Source organism: Hermetia illucens, chromosome 3 (assembly GCF_905115235.1).
Source record: "Hermetia illucens chromosome 3, iHerIll2.2.curated.20191125, whole genome shotgun sequence".
Taxonomy (NCBI): Eukaryota; Metazoa; Arthropoda; class Insecta; order Diptera; family Stratiomyidae; genus Hermetia; species Hermetia illucens.
Genome location: NC_051851.1, coordinates 33531242 through 33552890, shown reverse-complemented (window position 1 = coordinate 33552890; position 21649 = coordinate 33531242). Strand labels below are relative to the sequence as shown.

Sequence of the window (21649 nt, the reverse complement as noted above, 5' to 3'; positions counted from 1 at the left end):
GTATTTATTTAAGTAGAAGGTAATATAAACTGTTGGGATCTCAAATAAACCGACAAGCCAAGACTCTACTAATCAGGATCGAATGCTCCTTCAAGAAACAAATTCAAACATCACTCAGAATTAAGCTAACCAAAGCTGATGTTGCATTCAATTCAAAATTTCTTCATATTTGTTATCAACTGGTTGTCAGTGTTGCTGAGATATAGTGGTTAGTGGTTGCCTTTAACTGGTCGCTCATGATACGGGGAATGACGCCCCGGAGGCGTCCGAGTAAGTAGTTCTAACTCCCTACCTGGGAGTACATCGGCATTTTAGGTCTAAAACTTGAAAAGGCTACTTGGTGAAGAAGAAACCATAAGTGACATACACGTCGGAACACATTGGGAGTCCTCGAAACCATTGATAGCTCTCTGCCGACGTTGATCAGGTGATGTGAGCCTTCGTTAGTGTAAACTAAATCGGTATTAGTAGATCGCGTCGCCCGAGCGAACGCTGATTCGTCCGTGAGTTTCCGGGATGAACTTAGCGTAGTGACCGAAGCTTAGCCTCATCCTTATGGAACAGGAAACTTTCACGGTACACCTGTTCCTATTGTTGCCTGCATTGATAAGATTCCCAGGGAGAACAAACACATGTTCAAAAAATCGACGAAATGGCGGAGAATGATGAAGAGTTAACTGTGTTCGGACGCACCACAAATTTGCGCCGTCCACTGCCACGTTGAGCAAAAAGGGCAGCAAGGATGCCCAAATGTAGAAGAAGTCTTGCAAAGTAATGCGGCTGCCGGTAAAGAAACGACAACTTCAGTCTCCTACAGTGTTCCGGAAAAAGCCCAAAGAAAATTGCTAGACTTGACACAAGCTAAGGAACTGGAAAGGATTATCAGGAAATGTGCGGCAATGGTGAAATGCATGCGGTCGGCAGCCTTCCTCCAGAAGAACGTCAGTAAAAACGTGAAAAATAGTCTGGTGGAACAAAAAGAACTCCAGGACCACATTCCTCCTACTGGCAAATATGGACAGCAGCGGAAGATGGGTTAAACTAGAAGCAGCCACTCCGTCAGAAAATCATCTGTCCAAAGCCAAAGCTGATTCGAATTGTAAATCATCGACGGAAAAGATAGGGAAACGGAGAAAGACTTGACCGTCTGCCCTTCTCAACAAACCGACGGTAGGTAGGCGGTAGAAAAGCTCGAACTGAGAGATGCCATTAAGCGTGAATGCCCGGTATCCGGGTGGGAATTACTTCTGTGAATTCTCGAGGCTAAAATCTCGCTGTTATGGAAGTCGCCGAAGAATACGTGAGGAAACTCCTTAAAAGCAAAAAAATAAAAATTGGATGGATATTACTCGTATGTAGGTTACGAATGCGGATAATCCGCGCCAAGTGCCACCGGTGCTTGGACTATGGACACATGTCTACAACTTGCCAGAGACCCGACAGGAGGACAGCATGTCTTAGAATTATAGGTAAATAGAATATTAAGCCTAACGGGCTGATAGTTGGCAAGACGGGGCGCTCCGTCTATATTATCGATGTTGCTATCCCCCCTAAAAGCAACATTGAACGAAAATACGTGGAGAAGAAGGTGAACTAGGAGCCACTGGCAAGGGAAATCAGAGAAATTTGGCATCCCGAGAGGGTGGTTGTAGTTCCCATAATATTGTCAGAATTCCTCACGGCTTCCCTTGATGTCCTGGGAATCTATCACAGTCTGGTTCAAACCATGCGAAAATATACCATTCTGCATATGTATTTGATACCACCGTCCACCACCACCAGCGCCCCTTCTTTATCTTTTAGGAAGGTAGCATTTTCCGAGCCTAAACGCTTGGCACTTATTGCTAATATTAGGTAAAATCTTGCGTCTGCAGAGATTGTGATAACTGGGAAATATAAGAAATATATAAATAAATAATGATATATTTTCTTATTCACCCCTTTCTTACTTAATTTAAATTCTAATTTATTCACTGATAGTTTAATTATTTATATGTTCACTTTGTCCTGAAGGCATATTACTTTTTTTTAAAAAACTGACGCAGGCTCTACTACCCTATTCCTACTCGACTCTCTGCTGATACCGCTGTCAAAAATTGTTTTTTGTTGTTCGCTCTGCCAGAACGAGACACTCGGCTTCTTCAGCTCACCTGCTGCAAGTCAAAACGGAGGCGTCGCGCGCCCCTCCTCCTGGCTGCCCTTTTTTGCTGCACGAAGGGTTTTAATGAAGCCAAGGAGACCCGTTTGACCGTGCTCCCAACGTTGAGGCTATAATGATGTCCTCGCACGAGGACTTCGAAGGGATCGTCGTAAAGTGGCTGCAGCAACTTCCGAGGGGCGTCCATCCTAATTAAGACTTGCATACAGGAGATCCCTTGGCACGTCACTCACGTTTTTCGCCTGGCTCGTGGGTGGTGGCGGTTTTGGCTTTGGTTTTGGCTCTGTGTCCTTGAGCAGCCTCAACCTGATGTCGAGAACAGGGTCGCTGAGGAGTCTCAGGTTCTCCCCGCATACCAGCTCCGCGGGACTTCCAGCAAATTCTTCTCGATTGGCTGTTCGGAGGCCAAGTGGAACGAGTGGCAGGACCAGCGACCAAGAAGAGTCATCTTAGGCCATTATAGCGGCTCTCAGCGCCTTGTGCCACCTTTGGAGCATCCCATTGGTTTGCGGGTGATACGTGGTTCTCCGATGGAGATTAAAGTCGAGGAGTTTGCTCTAAGAAAAAGGAGGATTCATTCGAAACTCGCTGTGGTGTAAGTTGCCGAGCAATATACGAGGAACCTTCTAAATAGTGGGAAAATCAGAATTGGTTGGGTAGTGTGTAGGATACGACTCCGGGCCGCTCCCTCCAAATGTTACAGATGTTTGGACTTGAAAGGGGTATGCCCCACACAGACTTCAGAGGGAATTCTGGAAATGGCGGCGAGAGCAGGACTGGTAGTTTTAAACACCAGATCTGCCCCAACGTTCCGGTACCTAGACTGCGAGGGAAGGATTCCAGACGTATCCTTCGCGTCGTAATCACTGGTTTCGCTGGTGGACAGGTGGCGAGTTCTGGAAGACTTTTCGACAAGTGACCATCTTTACATTGCCTTGTGTGAAGTGGTGGACTCAAACTCTCGATGTACGCCACCCCGGCGCTCTTTCTGTGCATGGAAGTTTATCGAAACTCTTGGAACAGATGGGGCCGCTCTGGAGGGTACTCCTGGGGACGGTGGTGCTGCAGCCGATACTGTCGTAAATTCAGTTATGAACCTGATAACGACAGCTCACGGAGCCTGTATGCCCTGGACGGAAGGAGTGTCACAGGTTCCGCCCGCTTAGCACAACGTCTGAGCCACCGGGAGGAGGCATGTGCCATAATGACGGAGTACAAATCAGCCAAAAGGAGACTCCTCAGCGCAATAAACAAGAGCAAAGCTCGCTGCTGGTAGAATCTGGTCAACGAGATGAATGGGGATCCGTGCGGACTCGGTTACAAATTGGTAACCCGAAAAATCGGGGCTCTGCAGAAGTTGCCGTCTTCATTCCGCACACTATGTATCCTTGACAGTGCTGGAAAAGATGAGCTTGAAGTAGACTCACTGAGCGATACGGGCTGCCGGAGATTTATCTCCATGGCAGTTTGGTTTTAGAGCAAGGAGATTCACAGTTGATGCTGTCAAGCAAATCGTGGATGCCGTTCGACGAGCGGAGGCACATAGCCGCCGTATTCGACGGTTGGTACTGTTCGTAACGCTTGACGTAAATGGAAAAACATTCTAGGCACACTAGATAATATTTTCCACGTGCCGAACTATTTCGGATATACGGATGTTGAGGGACTATCTGATGAACCCCTCCCTACTCGATGAAACGCTAGAGGGTCAGAGGAGGATGGAGGTAACTTCGGTGGTAGCACAGGGATCCACCCTAGGGCCGGACCTCTGGAACGCTACCTATGATAGTCTACTTAAACTCGACATACCAGAAGAGTCGCGTCTGCAGATGATGTCGTGGCTTGTTGCTGGACGCACCGTGCAACAGGCGCAAAGCAGACTCGGCATAGTGATGCGACGAGTCGATAATCGACTCGAAACCAGCGGTAAAGTACTTTGGGTTGACTTTTGACACAAAAATGAGCCTTTCTGAATAAATCAAAGCAGCAGCGAACAAGGCTGCAGCTGGATTTTCGGCGTTAAGTAGGCTAATGGCAAATATTCGGGGTCCTACGTCTAGCAGGCGACGTCTCCTGATGAGTTCAACGCAGTCTGTTCTGTTGCCCTTCTTGCTGAGGAGCGTCAAGCCATATACAAGCGCAAGGGAGATGGGCCAAGGGTGGTGGTTGCTTGTGAAGAACGGCAACATACCTTAGACGAGTGGAAACTCTCTTGCCAAAATGAAACTAGAGGCAGATGGGCTGCGCGGCTCATCGGCAACTTAGGTGGGTGGCTGAATCGGAAGCATGGTGAAACTGGCTATTTCCTTATCCAATTTACAAGTGGGCATAGAGATTTTCAGTCCTACCTGTACAAGATTGAAAAGGTACGATCTCCGAATTGTGTGTTTTGCAATGAAGTTGTGGACGCCGCCCATCACATTTTTTTTCTTGTAGAAAGTGGGATCGGATTCGTGACCAGCTCTATTTAAACATAGTTGATCTCTCTCCAGACAACATTGTCGGGGAGATGCTGAGGAGTGCTGGTGGTGGACCCGTGTTGCATATTACGTTCGGGTCCTTCTCGTTGCTAAGAAGATAGAGCTCGACCGGTGGAGGAGCCGGATGGCAGGGAGTTCCTTGAACTGACAGTTCCCTTCCTCCTCTCCCCTCCCGCTGGTGAAAGGAATTCCCTGATTTGAAGGCTCCGCAAGGTGGGAGAATTCTGGGACTAGCCAAAAGTAATGTGACAAACGATTCCAGGCTAGCTCTCTGACGATGGGGAGGTGTTTACGACGTACCGATCCGGGAGTCCAACACTCTGTGTGTAAATGCATTCACCTACCCTGTCATCTTGCCACGTGGATGGTGTTCACGAATTACTATGACCGGAACTGCTACTCGCATATTTCCATGCATATTTCTTCTTCATAGACCTGAAAAATTCACCCTTAGATCCAAATATTATTCTTTTGTGAACTTTTGCTATTTCAAGAGAAGCAATCGACACGCTTCCTATGACAAAGGCGACAGATTGGATATGTTTAGCTACGAGTCTATTCGCTCGGTATTCTAATCCAGTATTTTATCTCTTTAGTACCGGATTATATTTCTTTTCTTCAGTTGTCCTTATAGGGTACATTCTATTATACTTTCTACTTGGTTAATGCATGCATATATTTTCATGTCTGCCCGGATGCGCTTGATGGGAGACTCTCCAACTTCATATGAGTAAAGATGCATTAACAAATATTGTAACGGGAATCAAATCAAAGTCTAGTGTGTAAATGAGTCCTATTTCAGAGAGTATTTTTGAAAAAAAAATTTCGTTGTTTTCAACTCCCAATAAATACAAAACTAATTGTCTCTCAAACCCTTTATCCAAACGTTTTACAACAAAAGATATTTTCCTTAAAGTAAATTATAATTTTCAACTCTTCTCAATTTCCTGCAGCTTGCAAACATGGATATGACTACGACCGGGAGTGGTTTCTCAGCACAATTGTCACACAAGAGGATTGGGTTTGTGAAAAGGATCTCTACGTAACTCATGCCTTCACAGTGGGACGAATTGGCGAAGTTGTCGGGACTTTTATCTTTGGACAGCTTGGCGACACGTAAGAAAATCCAATCATCAAATCGAATCGAATTGAATCGGATTCACTCTTGTCGCAGTCAAGACTTGGAATTCGAATCCGATTCAATTCAATAATTCTGTGTTTTGGTTTTTGTCCTTAGATTTTGTTGTCTTCAGGCTTAATATGTGTTTTGAAAATTTGTAGAGTAAAACATACTCCAGACAAGGAATATTGATTAGTAAGGTGAAAATGTCCTTTTTAGATCGCAGATTATAGGAAAGGAAAAGCTGCCCTTTGCTTATAATTACGTTATAAAAATAGTCAGGTTTATTACTTTGTTCCATATCATTTGGGAAATCCTGTTTCTGAATGATTTGCGCCTCCTTTTATCCGTTAATTCTCGTTAATCAATTATTGTAGCTTGTTTTCAACATTAAACACCCTCAAGGAAGTTAATCACTAAAAATAGGCTTTTATTAAGGAAGACTCTGCGGTCCTCTGAGATTCCCTCTTTTCAAGGAAGCAGCTAAAGTCAAGCTATCCTTGGGGCACACAACGTCTGCACAATCACCCCGATGACGATATCATCCCTCCCACACTTCTCCTTGAAGTTTCGTTTCTTTCGGGCTTTTCTGTTCATTCTGATTTTGACTTGGGTTTTGTTGAGTGTTGAGCAATCGACGACTATGCTGTCGTCTTGGAAATTGTTAAATTGCATCTGTGGACACTGATTTGATTTGTCTTTGCCACTGGAAATTGTTACGGTATTATGGGTTTGTCATCGATTCAAGGATAATTCAGTAATGTCTCGAAGGTACATATTCTCTTGTTGTGGCGATGGTGACGACTGCAATTCTTGTTTTAAGTTCAGTTGCTCCTTCGGTCCTTGCTGTTGTTGTTTTGCGTTTGTGCTTTTATGATTAAATAAACTTTGTCCATGGCAGAAGAGCGATATTCGTCCGAATTGGAGATAACTAGAAGGATTACATTTTTATAAAGAATTCGCCTTGATTTTATTGAATTATGAGATTCGGTGTTTGTGTTTGTTTTTTTGTCTTTTTGTGAAATTTGGGAGGACATTTAATTTAGCAAAGAGAATATATATCATCCAATTTTTATGCTGGGAAACTCTGAGAATTATTTTTCTTTATTGATGATTGATTGAGCACAATGTCAGAGCACGAAAATTTAGCATTTTCCATGAAAGAGAGAAAGGGAAAATATTTGAGAAGCACATCAACGTTGTTAGTATTAGTAGTTATTACTTGGCTTTTTCTATTTATGTATTAGCTTTTGACCTACGACTTCTGTTAATTTCTATTTGCGCGCAGTTCATCTACTTTTGTAACCTCATTTCCTAATTAAGGTTTTGTGTGAAACAAAACCTTATTAGAATGGTGACGGTGTCTGTCTGTCCGTCTGTCCGTCTGTCTGTCTGTCTGTCTGTCTGTCTGTCTGTCTGTCTGTCTGTCACACCCGATTTATTCGGAAACGGCTGGACCGATTGTCACGAAAATTGGTGAGAGTATGTAATCTGGTGATCCCTTTACATGCAGTAAGTGGCGCCATCTTGTGTTAAGCTTAAGAGGGGGCTCCCCATACATGTGAATGGAGGGTGCAAATTTTTTTTTCACAGAATGTAGCCATGTGGGGTATCAAATGAAAGGTCTCAATTAGTACTTTTTGAAACTGGTGCAATATTTGATATTGGGTGAAACATGGAGGAGTGAGTGCTCAAAATATGACCCCCAAAAAGTGTAACAGGTCTCGTTCTCAGAACCTCTCCAACCGAAAAATCTGGAAAAAATCACAGCGGTGCATCTCTACGAAATCTAGGCCTCAAAATATATCCGGTTCCGATATCTGCACAAATAAAGTTAATAATAGTATATTTCCACATTTTAGAAATTTACCCGGCACCCCCCCTTATGTTCATCCCAGAAATACAAAATTTGGCATGAGTGTAATGAAGAATATAATGCATAGTTTGGTCAAGTTTGAAGAAAATCCAATTATTATTAACAAAGTTATTGGGGGTGAAACTTTACAATTTTTTGTGAATTTCGTGCACTCTACAACCCGCATGACGTCATCATGACATATCAATTCGTCAATACCACAACGAAATGAATTCTTATGAATTGGGTCGCAGACAATTATTTTGTTTTAGTTTTTTAGTTATTTGTCAACCAGACATGTGTATATGTAGGTATATAATATATGCGTGCTAATGAACTTTGCGGGTAGTGCCTAATTCAGATAGATATAAGACGTAAATCGGAATTATGGGTACGATAAATTTAGATACGTGCATATATGTGTACAGCAGGTAATAGGCAGTTTGTTTGTTTAGGGTGAGCGTGATATCTATGGTTCTAATATGTACGTATGTCTCGTAGTTTGGAAAAATATGAAGGATTATGTTGGATTTGTAGCTATATACGGACAGAGAAATGTGCGTCTCTTACATAAGATGAACACAAAACCTTTATACCCGAAGCGCGAGCTTCCGGTATTCCGACTTGTTTTTTATTCATGAAAGAACATGAGAACATGACTGATGGCGCCCATTAGATGCTCTGGTACTACTTCTTCTTACACCGAATTCGATACGTGATGTACACAATCGATTTCATTCTTGTGATTGATTAGCACCAGTAGATAGGAAGGGTAGGATGACTTACAAGCGTCAGAACCTTTGTTAGTATTTACTCTGATTGCGCATTTTGTTGCCCTCTCTCTGAATCCAGGGCCATTTGGTCAATGACTTAACGAGAAGGCAAACAGATTTTATTAGCATTTGAAGAGGGATGACATGGAATATGGATCCAAGGCCTATAATCAGGTAGCATGAAGGACACTACCGAAAGAATGATGTTGTTCATCAAATGCAGCCAGTCAGATTATGCTTTCCACTTAAAATTTCTTGAACATTTTACTCCGATGTACCACGTCATACTGCACACGTTACAATACTTATTAGATAATATGAAATGTCGCCCATCCTCCATCTATACAGTACCCTGAAAACCCTCCTATTGACCCCGTCAAATGTCAGATCAAATTTAAGGAACGTCACATGAAGAGAGAATCTAAACTGCCGTACATGGTTTCACATTGATCCAAAGAGTGTCTAATACCTTAGGTATTTCATAAGTTTTAAATTGTGCAAATGTAAAAAGATAAGGCCGTGTTTATGCAGGGAAGTCAAGATTCATTATCATCAACGGCGCAACAACCGGTATACGGTCTAGGTCTGCCTTAATAAGGAACTCCAGACATCTTGGTTTTGCACCGAGGTCCACTAACTCGATATCCCTAAAAGCTGTCTGGCGTTCTGACTTACGCCATCGCTCCATCTCAGGCAGGGTCTGCCTCGCCTTCTTTTTCTACCATAGATATTGTCCTTATAGACTTTCCGGGCTGGATTATCCTCATCCATATGGATTAAGTGACCCGCCCACCGTAACCTATTAAGCCGGATTTTATCCACAACTGTCTTGTACAGTAAATAGGCTCTGCTGGATGCCAAACATCGCGCGGATTTCATCATCGTAGCTGTTATCGGTTGTGATTTTCGACCCTAGATAGGAGAAATTATCAACGGTCTCAAAGTTGTAGTCTCCTATCCTTATTCTTCCCCTTTGACGAGCGCGGTTTGCTGTTGTTGGTTGATTGGTTTTCGTTGCTGACGTTTCCAGCATACATTTTGTCTTGCCTTCATTATCTCATCTCGCGCCGCTTGCTCAATCTGGATGAAGGAAGTTTGTACGTCTCAGGTCGTTCTTCCCATTATGTCGATATCGTCAGCATAGGCCAGGAGTTGGGTGGACTTGAAAAGAATCGTACCTCTTGCATTTACCTCAGTATCACGGATCACTTTCTCGAGGGCCAGGTTAAAGAGGACGCATGATAGGGCATCCCCTTGTCGTAGACCGTTGTTGATGTCGAATGGTCTTGAGAGTGATCCTGCTGCTTTTATCTGACCTCGCACATTGGTCAGGGTCAGCCTAGTCAGTCTTATTAATTTCGTCGGGATACCGAATTCTCTCATGGCCGTGTACAGTTTTACCCTGACTATGCTATCATATGCGGCTTTAAAGTCGATGAACAGATGGTGCAACCGTTGTCCATATTCCAACAGTTTTTCCATCGCCTGCCGCAGAGAGAAAATCTGATCTGTTGCTGATTTGCCTGGAGTGAAGCGTTGTATTCAGTTGGAGGGACCTCCAACTCGCCGATGTTCTGGTCCGCTTCAATATGTCCATTCTGTCGGAAATCAGATTTCCCTTTTTATCTTGGCAGGATGAACATCGAGGTGTTAGGCTTCATCCTGTTGACTTGTTGGTAAAACTTCCGCGTCTGGTGCGGTTGCTCACTGTACTTTTCTAGTTCACAGACTTGTTGGTTCTCCCAGGCTTCCTTTTTCCGTCTGTGAAGTCGTTTCTCCGCTCGCCGGAGTTCCTGATGAGTCTCCGCGCATGCCCGCGTCCTTTGAGAATACAACATTAGTCGGTATGCAGCATTCTTCCGTTCCATAGCTTGCTTACATTCATCGTCAAACCAGCCGTTCCGACTTTTTTTGCGGCTGGTGCCAAGTATGTTTGTGGCCGTATCAATGATAACGTTCTTCAGGTGGTTGTGAAGATCATTTGTTGATGCTTCACCTCCAGAACATCTGTTAGTTGCGATTATGGCGGCATGCATTTCTCTCTTATAGGTGTTGCAGAGGGCTGTGTTGTGGATGACTTCGGTATTCACTCTCACCTGATTGTCAGAGGGATTCCGGGTGGTGTTGTTATCCGAGCTCGGAGCATCATGCCAACGAGATAGTGATCCGAGTCTATATTGGCCCCCTATATGTTCTGATATTCATCAAGGCTGAGAGGTGAGGGCGTTCGATCAACATGTGGTCAATTTGTTTGAAAGTGGTCCCGCCTGGAGAGGCCCATGCATGTTTGTTGACCGCTTTCCCTGCAGGTACTTCCAACAACCATTTCGTGTGGCACTGCTAATTGAATTATCCGTAGTCCGTTATCATTTGTATTTTGGTGTAAGCTCAAAATGCTCCGAGATTTTACCTCGGTGCAGCACGTAACATTTTGCGTCATGATCAGTCGCCGTCAAAATAGCTCTTTGCTATTCTTCGGAATACCCATACTGTGTTGAGAAAACCATGTTCCCGTTATCGAGTTTCACGAAATTGATGAAATGCAAACTAAGGAAAGGTTTATACTAGACGTTAATCTAGTCAATGCAAAACCATCCGGAGCGGAAACCGTCCTGGCCAATCGACAAGCTTTAGAGATTTTCTTTAATGCCTTCCAGGATTATTTTAGCTATTATCTTTGCAACTGCTGAAAGCAAGTAGAACGGCCTTTCCAATCTTAACAATCACCGCCTTCTTCCAATAACTGGGAGGGGTCTCGGATTTCAAAGATTTCCGTACAAGTGGAAATAGCAAATCTGCTCAAACTTTGACTGCAGCAATAAATAACTTTGCGAAGAGCGGCTTTACTCTTTTGAGTGCATTGATGGCCGAAATGATTTATCATCTGCTTGGAGGAACGGTTCGTATCCGCATGGTACGGTGATTAGCCGCTTCAACCACAAGATAAAGAATCCTACCTGATATGATACGGTTAAGAGCCGTCATGGGGTGTTCCTTCCACTCTTCAGTTGCTCGTCATCGTGGATGAGGAGTTGATCGTTGATGTCCTCCACAGGACCATCGAAGGATTTCCGATCACATCCAAGTTTTCCGTGATGTGCTATACACTTCTGAAGTCATTGCGATCTGCGATCGGCATCTTCCGCTTCCCTGACCAGTGCAATAACAAATTTCTTTTTGCCATGGTGCACGCTACGTTGAACTTTCGCTCTGTATCGGCGATCAATAGAGCATTCAGGCTCCTCCGTTCATCGACCGTTTCCACGACTCCGCAGTCAGCCAGATCATATAAAGCACCTTTGGGACGTGGCCGACGATCAGCATAGCACCTAAGAAAATAACATTTTTTATGACAGCCCCATTCTAATTAATATTCTCGGGTGGGTTATTCAGTATATCTACCGTCCGGTTAGTAAGATAGTTTTCCCACTGTCGAGCGACAGTTGGATCATTTACAAGCGGTCGATGTTGATCTTAGGGAGTCGCAGCTACCCAACCCGGCGGAAAGTGGTGAACGCAATATGCGAGCGAACCTAACCGACCAACAGATGGTGATCACTTTTGAGAAGGATGTTAGTACCTCCCTTGTTACGCATCTACAGGAGGCAACTGCTAAATCTTCGGCTTATCTCGAAGTGGTCGATTTGATTGCTCGTATCGTGTTGGCCAGTTGAAACCCAACTCACCTAATGGCAGGCGCTGTGCTCGAATGATGTGCTACCAATAATGAGATGGTAGAAGTTGTCAAAACCGTGTTTCTTCATCGCATGCCCGATCAAGGGGTTGTCAGAGGCCACTTTGCCATTCAGATCACCCATCATGATCACAATGTCACCTTTAAGAAGCCTCCCCTGGACTGCGAGCCATAATTGTGGCACGAAGGAGAGGAATGCTCTCCAGAGTGCCATCATCTTACTTCGCTTAGGCCCAGAATGTCTAGCTTAGATTCCCGTTCGACTTGGAGAAAGTGCGCATTCTCAGAACCTTATCTACTGGTGTCGAGGAGCGTGTGCACATTGTGAAAAACAATGATAATCGAAAAAGTTGACTGATGATTTCGTCCAGGGCAGTGGCAACTCATCAGACCCCGCCTCACCTTTACCTTGGGATTGAAATATGAACGAAAGTGACGACACGTGGTAATCGCTCCATTTATATATAATCGCAAACACGACATGAGTGCGAATTACATTGAAGTGAAAGCCGTCGTATGTTCAGACCTAAACAAGGCCGTAGTGAATTTTTTGTTGAGGATGCAGAGAGTCATGATTCCGCATATACTTAATGACGGACCGGGCCTCTTGGTAAGCAACTTGCTTCCTCTCTTGTGGTCAATGGAACCCCTCGTTTTGGGTTAAACACCCAAGTTTATCAAAAAAGTTGACTGATGGTTTCGTCCAGGGCAAAGGCAACTCATAAGATGCTGCCTCACCTCTGCCCTAGGAGCAACGTGACCGTAGAAAGTAAGTTGCTTCACAAGTGATCCGAACTCGGGACTCCCTACATAATAATAACAATAATCGTTGGCACAACAATCCATATTGGATCAGGGCCTTGAAGTGTGTTAGAGCATTTCATTCAAGACCGTAACGGTACACTACAGTACACTGTAGGAGGCAATGTGGTCAGCATTACGCTCGCTCGAGATTATTACCCTGATTTGACTCAGGTACTCATTCACAGCTGAGTCGACTGGTATCCGACATCAAGTCATGATACAAATCCCACTGCCACCAGCGAGATTTAAACCGCGGCCTTCCGTATGACAACTCAGTGCTCTAACCACTGAGCTATTTGGATACTACTCCCTACATCTTCAATAAAAAAAGCAATTATAGCCGATTTTCGACAGCCCAAGGTGGCAGTCGTCAGGTCAGCCCGCAATTTCTATCCCTTTTAGTCGCCTTTTACGGCAAGCAGGGAAGACTTTAAGTGTATTGTTTATCACCAACTCATAGGGCATAACCCCAACTCACAGGGCATATGCATTATTATTCATTGTTGAAGGAACCTCATCCTTTCGAAGCACTACAGATACTTAGGCACACTATAGAGGATATTACATTAGACAGCCAACCTATATGAAGTATAGCCAAACTTTGTAAAGAGAGTGTGACCCAGGCAATGATAAGGTAGTGTTGAAAGCGAGTTGCTCTGAACACTACTTAATTGGAAATCTGAAGTCATTGGAGCGAAAGGCATGAAAGTGGTGTATTCGTTAGATGAAAACGCGATTTGTTTTCTTGCATCATTGATGCTGATTTATTGTCCCGTCCTTCTCGCCCACAAGTTGTCCCCCACCTAACCTTTTCCAAGACCGGCCGGCTTTCCGACGAAATCACCTTATAGTGTTCTAATTTAAATTCGTTCCACCTGCTCTACTTCAAAAGTGTTTAACATTTATTAACACCTCAATTAACATGATATAAATTTAGTTACGGCAATTAATTTAAACGTCGACTTTCATTAGACTTTGATATTCCAGGATAGGGCGTAAAGCTGTCTTCTACATAACTGCAGTCCTGTCCGTAGTTGGCCGGGTGGTTTCAATCCTTTCAACTTCATCATTCATCTTATTCGCAATAGCAGCAATAGCAACATCACTGGCGGTGAATTCTATTTTTCAATCACCACTTGTTATCGCAATGGAAATTTCTCAAGAGTAAATACATACATATCTTTGCATACAGACAGAAAGGAATTTCCCCTGCCAAATTCAATACTTTCATTACATTTCGGTTTCCAGGGACGATCGGGCCAATATTGCAATGGTACAAAATTTAGGATGGTCTATCGGTGCCTGCTCAATGCCACTCATCTACTGGTACTTCCGTGAATGGATGCCTTTTATGTGGATTTCATCAATTCCCGTGGGGTTGTTTTTGTTATTCAAAAGGTAAAGTATATGCGAATTACGGTTCACCTCACAGAGTGTATACCATTCGAAAAAATCATTCCAGCCTCAAATAAAATGGAAATTTATAAAAATATGCACATTTAAAGGAGGGCTGAATTCGCCCTTTGTTCCTGATTCCAAACTATTTCGAGGTTTAAATTTGAGGCGAAATGATTGTACTTAAAGTTGATCAAGGCGGAATGACAATTTCAGAAAGTGTTTTGTCCTTAATTACCTCCCCATGTGAAGAAGTAGCTCATCACTCTCCATTTCCCCTAAACAATCATCCTCAGGTTTATGGTGGAATCTCCACGTTGGCTAATTAGCAGGAGACGTTTCAAGGATGCAATTAAACAGTTTCGTATCATAGCCCGAATCAATCGAAAGGAATTCCACATGACGGAGCAAGAGTTGGCTGAAATGTATTCATCGATGAAGGAAGAACAAATTTACGGAATGATGTCCTTATTCAGCGGATGGAGGATAGCAAGGAATGCTCTCATAATGGCGCTAAACTGGTGTGTGGTGGTGGTCAGTTATTTCACTTTGTTGCTATATTGTTCCAGCATGTCGGGAAATCCGTTTTTGAATTTTCTGCTGCAAACCGTCGTTGAAGTGCCTTCAAACTTCATTGGAACCTATTTCAGTAAGATTCGATTAGGGAAATCTTTGCGAACGAATGCAAATGAGGCTGGAGCGATTCTGTTTTCACTCCACAAGCGCAAAATTTACGCCAGCTCCTGAGGCGAATCGTTTCGTTTCCAGGCTTATACCTCTCTTCCTTTGCAATCGGTTCGCAGTCCAAGTACTTTCAATTATGATTATCATTCCTTTAAACCACGTTATCCTTCAGGTAATAGAATCGGCCGACGGTTCACCAGCTGTTTCTCCTATTTAGTTGCAGCCGTTTTCTGCTTGCCCCTGATTATATTAGCAAAACGTAAGTAATGAGGACAATTAAGGATGCGCTCAAGGTAATGCTAAATCTATCTTTTCAGGACCGAATATGGAAACTGTAGTTCTTAGTTTAGCAATGTCACTCAAGTTCCTCAACGGTATAACTTTCCTGTCTATGAATTTACAAGCGATGGAAACCTACCCGACATGTTTGCGGCAATCAGGTCTTGCCCTGGGTGCAATTGCGGGAAATTCGATCGGTGTTGTATCACCGTTTGTTGTGTACTTAGGAAGTACTTACGATATTCGCTACCCTTTCTATATTCTCTTGACTATATACATTGTTGGAGCATCGACGGTGCTCTTCCTGCCAGAAACTTTGCACCATAAATTGCCAGATTCATTGAAAGAGGCGCAAGTATTCGGGAAGGGACAGGTAAATTCTTTAATGATATATGAATGCGCGTAAGTGAAACTTTTTCTTCGACAGAAATTTTGGAGAATTCCACGACCGACGGCGGATCATTTGCCAGAAATGGAAAAAATGAATACGAAAAAATTCGCTCCGTAATCAAAAAGAATCTTTGGAAAAACGGATAATTTACTTCAAACTTTATGCTGTTTGAAGAATAAGGAGAATTCCCGCTGGACAGAGTTCAGCTAATATTAATGAAGTTCAACTTTCATAAAGTTAACTTCTAATCTCATTTTAAGTTTCGAAATTTGAATGTAATTTTAATGAATAAAGCCAGTGGTGATTCCAGCGTAGTTACGCGCCATTTTATAAGAATTCGACTAAGGTGTTATATAGTACTGTTCTCGTTAAATAAATACTAAAATCTGTTTAAACGTTTTATTTTTAGAAGGAATAATTAATAGACAAAGCAGAATCGAATTAGTTCCTACAGTTTTTTTTTGTGTTTGTTCGTGCATGGAGGTGGAACATATTAGAGACACGTCTGCCCCCGCTCCACCGCACAAACGCCGGAACTATAGCCGGCCCGTGTAGGATTCGCACCTACTAAAAACCACCGCGGATTTCTCCAGCCCCAGTCCCGCGGGATCACCATTTAGGTATTACTTCGCGGGGTAGGTTTGTCCTTAGACACTCGTCCTTCTCCTCCTTTCAGCTTTCTTCCTTCGGCAACTCTCCTGTATTTTCAGAATTCCGGAGCAAACTGTAAACCAGTTCTCTTCGGACCTAAGCATCTCCGCAACTAAGTTCTCCGGGCTCATGCTACTGCCCAACACTTGGTTTAGGCTCCTCCTCTCCATTGCAAATCTTGGGCAGTGAAACATCACATGCTCACCGTCCTCCGGTATACCAGCGCAATGTGGTAGTTGGTTTTCCTATGTTTCCGCTCAAGTCACACCCTAATGGTGGGAATGAGCCTAAGCATCCACCGACCATTCGTAGACGTGTCCTATCTACGTTGCGAAAGATCATGCGACTCTGACCTGCCTGCATTTCTACGCTCAGTGTGGTCCCCCATACGTCTTGCATGGTGCGGCACACTCATTTCTTTCGCCAGAATGTCGACAGGAATCATGCCTGCCTCATCTGATGTGGCTCTAAAGACACTACAAACCGTCAAAGCCAGCTACCGGTAAACCGAGTTCACCTGCTTTCATCTCTGAGAGTTTGCAAGCGCCCACACAGGTGACGAGTAAAGCACCAGTATTCGACAACATTTTTGCAAGTACCGGGGTGGCACTGGCTGTCTTTTGGCATGCATATCCTAGGTGTTCCCTAAAGCTTAATTTGGAGTTCTCTCTGAGAGGTAGTTTTCCACCAAATTCACTAAATACCCGGGGATACCTGTGCCAGTCAACAAACCTTTAATTCTATTCCAGTTGGCAGAGTTGAATGCATTTTCAAACATCCACCGCCAATATGGCACAGCCGCCTTCAGAAATCAGTGCGCTTTTTGCCAGGTTTACTACCATGCTAATTGCGTCCACCGTAGAGTAGGCAAGTCGGAAATTAAACTGGCGCTCCGACAAACCATTCCCGGTTTCGACAATGGATAGGAGTCTGTTGTAGATGGCTCCCTCCATCATCTTCCCCATTGTCCAGCAGGCAGATAGGACGATACGATGTTGGGTTTCTAGATGGCTTGCCTTCGGAAGCAACACCAACTTTCGCTTTTTCCACTGGACAGGAAATACCCCTTCTTTTAGGCACGCCTCGAAGGTGTTGGCGAAAATGTCGGACCTAGTGTTCAGCCAGTTTCAAAGCTCGGCTGGGGATGCCATCCAAACCTGGGGCTTTGCTGATCTGAATGTTTTTTCTCTAGCCGTACCATTCAGAAATATGTCGAGTTTGAGCGCCGCGGAAAACCTTTCCCTCTGAAAAGCTTGCGCCGTCTAGCAGAGTATACCACCTGGCATTCCACGAGAACTCTTGTTCGAGCTCGATCCGCCCTTGATTTCCATGCAGATTGCCTGATGGTCATTGTGAATATAGTCCTCACTGACATGCCAAGCGACTCTACTGGCTAAAGTGGCACTCACGTATGTCAGGTCCACTATAGACTCCAGGCCCCTTCCCCGGAAAATGTACGAGGCTCCAACATTCACTACTACGTCAAGCTGCGCGAATGCTTTGAGGAGAGCACATCCGCTGACATTAGTTGTCCGACTGCCCCACATAAGAGGCAAACATCTGCTCATACTCGGCGAATGTAGCGCTGGGTGGATCATAGCAGCTGTAGATGTGGACGCCTCTCACCTTCGCTCTGATGAAGTCCTCCTCCGGGTGCTCCATTATTTCCTCGAAGGCTTGTTTTCCACAAGCCAATAGCTTGATCTGTTTGGTCTTTGACTCAAATGCTGCCACCGTGATTTCGATGTGGATCTCAAATTACGGCCACATCGACGATTTTGTCGCGGATGGTTCGCGAGAGTAGATCCTGCACTGCCTAGCAGTGATTAAGGTTTGTATCAACCTCATCTGCGATATGTGTTAAGAGCTCGCCTGCATTCCGGGCATCTGCTGCTGCCTGCAATATGCCGATGGAACACCCTCTCCTTCCCTCTGCACAGTAGGCAATTTGGGTCTGCTTTACAGTCCTTACTAATGTGGCCCTCCGCTCACCATCTCCGACATAGCTTCGACCTGTCATCAGGACTGCAACATGTCTTTGCGATTTGATCGAAGCCAAGGCATCTAAAGCACCGCTTCAGCGGTACCTGCTCTCTAAGGCGACACATAGCCCGGCCTATTTTAACTCTTCCCGCTGCCAAAAGTTTGAGTGCTGCCTCCACTGGTAGACTGATGATAGCGGCTTGTGTCCCACCGTAGGCTTTTCGAAGCGTCTTTAACGTTGACCCTTCAAGTCCAATGAGGTCGAACTGTTTTTCCAAAGTTTCACGGACCTCCCCCTTCGTGGTGACCTTATCTATATCCTTGCAGACTATGGAGATCTCCGATCTGCTAACCCTGATTTCGGCTTCCTGTCTCAAGTACTTTCCAATTTGACTCAAGAATTTAACCGCCGTTATATCCTTGGACTTTGTGAGCTCCAACATAAGATCTCCTTTCTGAGACCGTCTAATGCGGCTAACATTAGCTCCCAAAATGGTAAGTTTGGGCTCGGCCAGCCAATTTTCTCCAGGCTTCCACACCTTCTTTAGGGGGTTAGCACTCTCTCCTCGAAATTGTGGCTACATGAGATTCCCCTGCAGCTTGAGCAGTCTTCCATGGGCGGTCTGCGAATAAGCCTGTCCATACACGCACACCCCCTGATGCGTTCATGTGCATGCCGAGCGTTCTCTTATCCGCACGGAAGGTCGCGCCTGATAGGAGATCTGGCAACTCCACACAGGTAGTTACTATAGCTATAAACTGTAATACGTCGTTTAAACCTATAACCGATAGAAAAGTTATTATGTTCCCTTCTCTCAAGTATTTCAACTTGGTACCTGGTATCAAATATTCTCCCAGGTGCCTGAACCAACTTTGCTCTGGTGCCAGACACTGTTTTACAACATGTATGGACGTTTCATCACTCTCCTCTCAGAATCTAAAGACAGTGTCCGTAGATATCCCAAACTTCCCCGGGTTATAGTTTAGCCTACAGTAACCAGTGACTATTCTCGCTACGCTCTTCATGCTATGGTTTAAACAATATCGAGCGTTTGGGGTCGTATCCCCCTAAAAGCACCCTGGTAAGTTCGCCCAGGAAAGTTCCCTCAGTCGTTGCTCTTTATTTTTCAATGCCGTAGCTATGAACCCATTTCCGACTCCGCGGAATGGCTGTGGCCCGTTTAACAGCGTCGTTTCTTCTTTCCTGGCCAGCTCGTTCACTGCTTCATTGCTTTCTAACCCAATGCGGCTTGGAACCCTAAGGATCCAGACCTAACTTACCGAGACGAGCGAGTTCAGTCGGTTAAGGCATTCATATACCAGTTTGGAATTTACCGGGTAGGACCTAAGTGCCTTAATAGCTGCTATTGAGGCGGATTTTATCCACAACCAGACGGTCGTGATATCGCTCATCGATTTTGTCATTATGTAGGCTACGGAATCGTTCATCCTCATGAAGGGGGCCAAAAATTCTTCGGAGGATTTCTGATTTGAGGACTTCCTTTCTCCTTGCTCATCCTCTGTAACCTCGAAAAACTTTTTCTAAATAGAGGCACCATTCACTAGAATGGCCTGAGGATATCAAGGCAGAGTGAGAACATTCATCTGAGATAGGAGGAACATTAATGCAGAATGTGATCTGTTATGGATCTCTTTTGCGATCATAGTACTCAGGTCCGGAATTTTACGGTCCCACGCACGTGATCGAGCCATCCTTATTTTTACTTTCCAGTTTAGCTCGTGATGTTATTCCAGTAGACTTTCCCGAATTCCCTGTTTGCGTAATTTCAGGATCCGGTGCAGACCTACGCATCCGAAAGGACACGTGAATTGTTGGTGTAATGACACATTAGCGAACGAACTGTTCGCAGGACCTCCATATTCCCGACCCTGGCTTGCATAGAGTCGTGCAAGCACGTACCGATGAAGCACTTTGATGGAACTTCAGTCTTTGTGGGCGGATCTTCACGGTCAATTTCGTCATCTTTTCAGACCTTTGGGATTGCTCTGCTTTTTGGTCGTCTCCGGCAACGAAGGATGGTCTTTGAACTACTGTCCCTCTCATTTGGTCATTACAAAAGTTCTAAATTTGCACGTCCTCTGCATACCAGTCAACCAACCACTTTGCGAAAGGCTGGGGATATCTATCCCGAATTTTGTAGCGCGAGCCTAGGCGACATTATTCGCCTTCGTCGTATTCACTGACATGAGGGACAAATGTCAAGAAGTCAAAAAGTCACCGCGGGGTTTGACATATATCTTAAATGCTGATCTCCACCAATTTTGTCTTTAGTTTGCTATTCAAAATTCTTAAACACATTGTACGCATTCCTCTTCCAAGAAATCTTATTTTTTAGTTCATATAACATATGTATCTAATTGCAACTGAAGTTTAGTTGCAATAGTCCTGCAAATTCAGTCAATGCAATGCAATACAAATTTTCATTAGAATGGATTAAATTTTGAACCAAATTATTCTATTTGCAGCCTCAGCAAACCTACCAGGAATCTAATAGCATTCACTTCCCAGAATCACTGCCCACCAAGCGATAAAGCATTCATCTCTATCTATTAATTCAGATTATTGTTAACTAAAACAATTCATAGTTTCCCAGTAAATGAAAATCAATATCGTTTGCTTTGTTCCGATACTTGCCAAACACATTTCTAACATTTAGCTTCTGGGCAATTGTCTTAGCACTTGGAAAATGAACCATCTTAAAATTCAAGATTTCAGATAATTTTCAAGTTTGAGGAAAAGCATTCCCTTCGGCTCGATAATTCCAACACAAAAGCCAGGTAGTGTTCCAATTAAATTTACTCGAACATGAATTCATTTAGCACAGCCACTTCATGGGCTGAGATTCAATTGAGTCAGACTCGGTAATTCCCTTCGGATAGGCTTCGACCATTGAAGGCTTTCAAAGGAACAAATTACTGAAATGGACGCAAACTCCTAACATAAGCTCATACCCATGGCGAGCGGCTCTCTCACCATTACTCTGGTCTGGATTTCCACATTTGAGAAGAACAAAGGTGTCGCAAGGAAGTTGGGAGCATGTTGGTTCAATTTCCGGACTAGATGTTCCTGGTTCTGGGCTGAGACAATAAATTCAAATGAAGCGTCAAAGAGTGATTTCTACGAGATCTAACACGATTTTGAATTAATGAATGCTGCCTGGGGAAATACAAAGGATAAATTGGACTGCAGCCCAGCATCCTTGTCCCTGGCTATACAGCTGTCAAACAGAATAGAAAGCTTTCTATCTATATTTTTCTAATACTTTCCACGGAAGCAATGTAATTAGTCCTGTTAACACCACAAAGGGATTATTTCTACATAATTTAATGAAAAGGATAATAATATTTGTACCTTTTTCGA

The 21649-nt window shown here is 44.0% G+C and overlaps 1 protein-coding gene across 1 annotated transcript in view; it reads left to right on the top strand.

Annotated features, from left to right (window-relative positions):
- LOC119651389 (carcinine transporter) overlaps positions 1-16028 on the top strand; it is a 38599-nt gene extending 22571 nt beyond the window's left edge. The window contains exons 4-10 of the mRNA XM_038054971.1: positions 5592-5754; positions 13872-14048; positions 14133-14282; positions 14576-14928; positions 15136-15222; positions 15281-15615; positions 15670-16028. Coding sequence (XP_037910899.1) covers positions 5592-5754; positions 13872-14048; positions 14133-14282; positions 14576-14928; positions 15136-15222; positions 15281-15615; positions 15670-15750 — 1346 coding nt within the window. The 3' untranslated portion in view covers positions 15751-16028. The remainder of the gene's footprint in view (positions 1-5591; positions 5755-13871; positions 14049-14132; positions 14283-14575; positions 14929-15135; positions 15223-15280; positions 15616-15669) is intronic.
- The last annotated feature ends 5621 nt before the right edge of the window (positions 16029-21649 follow it).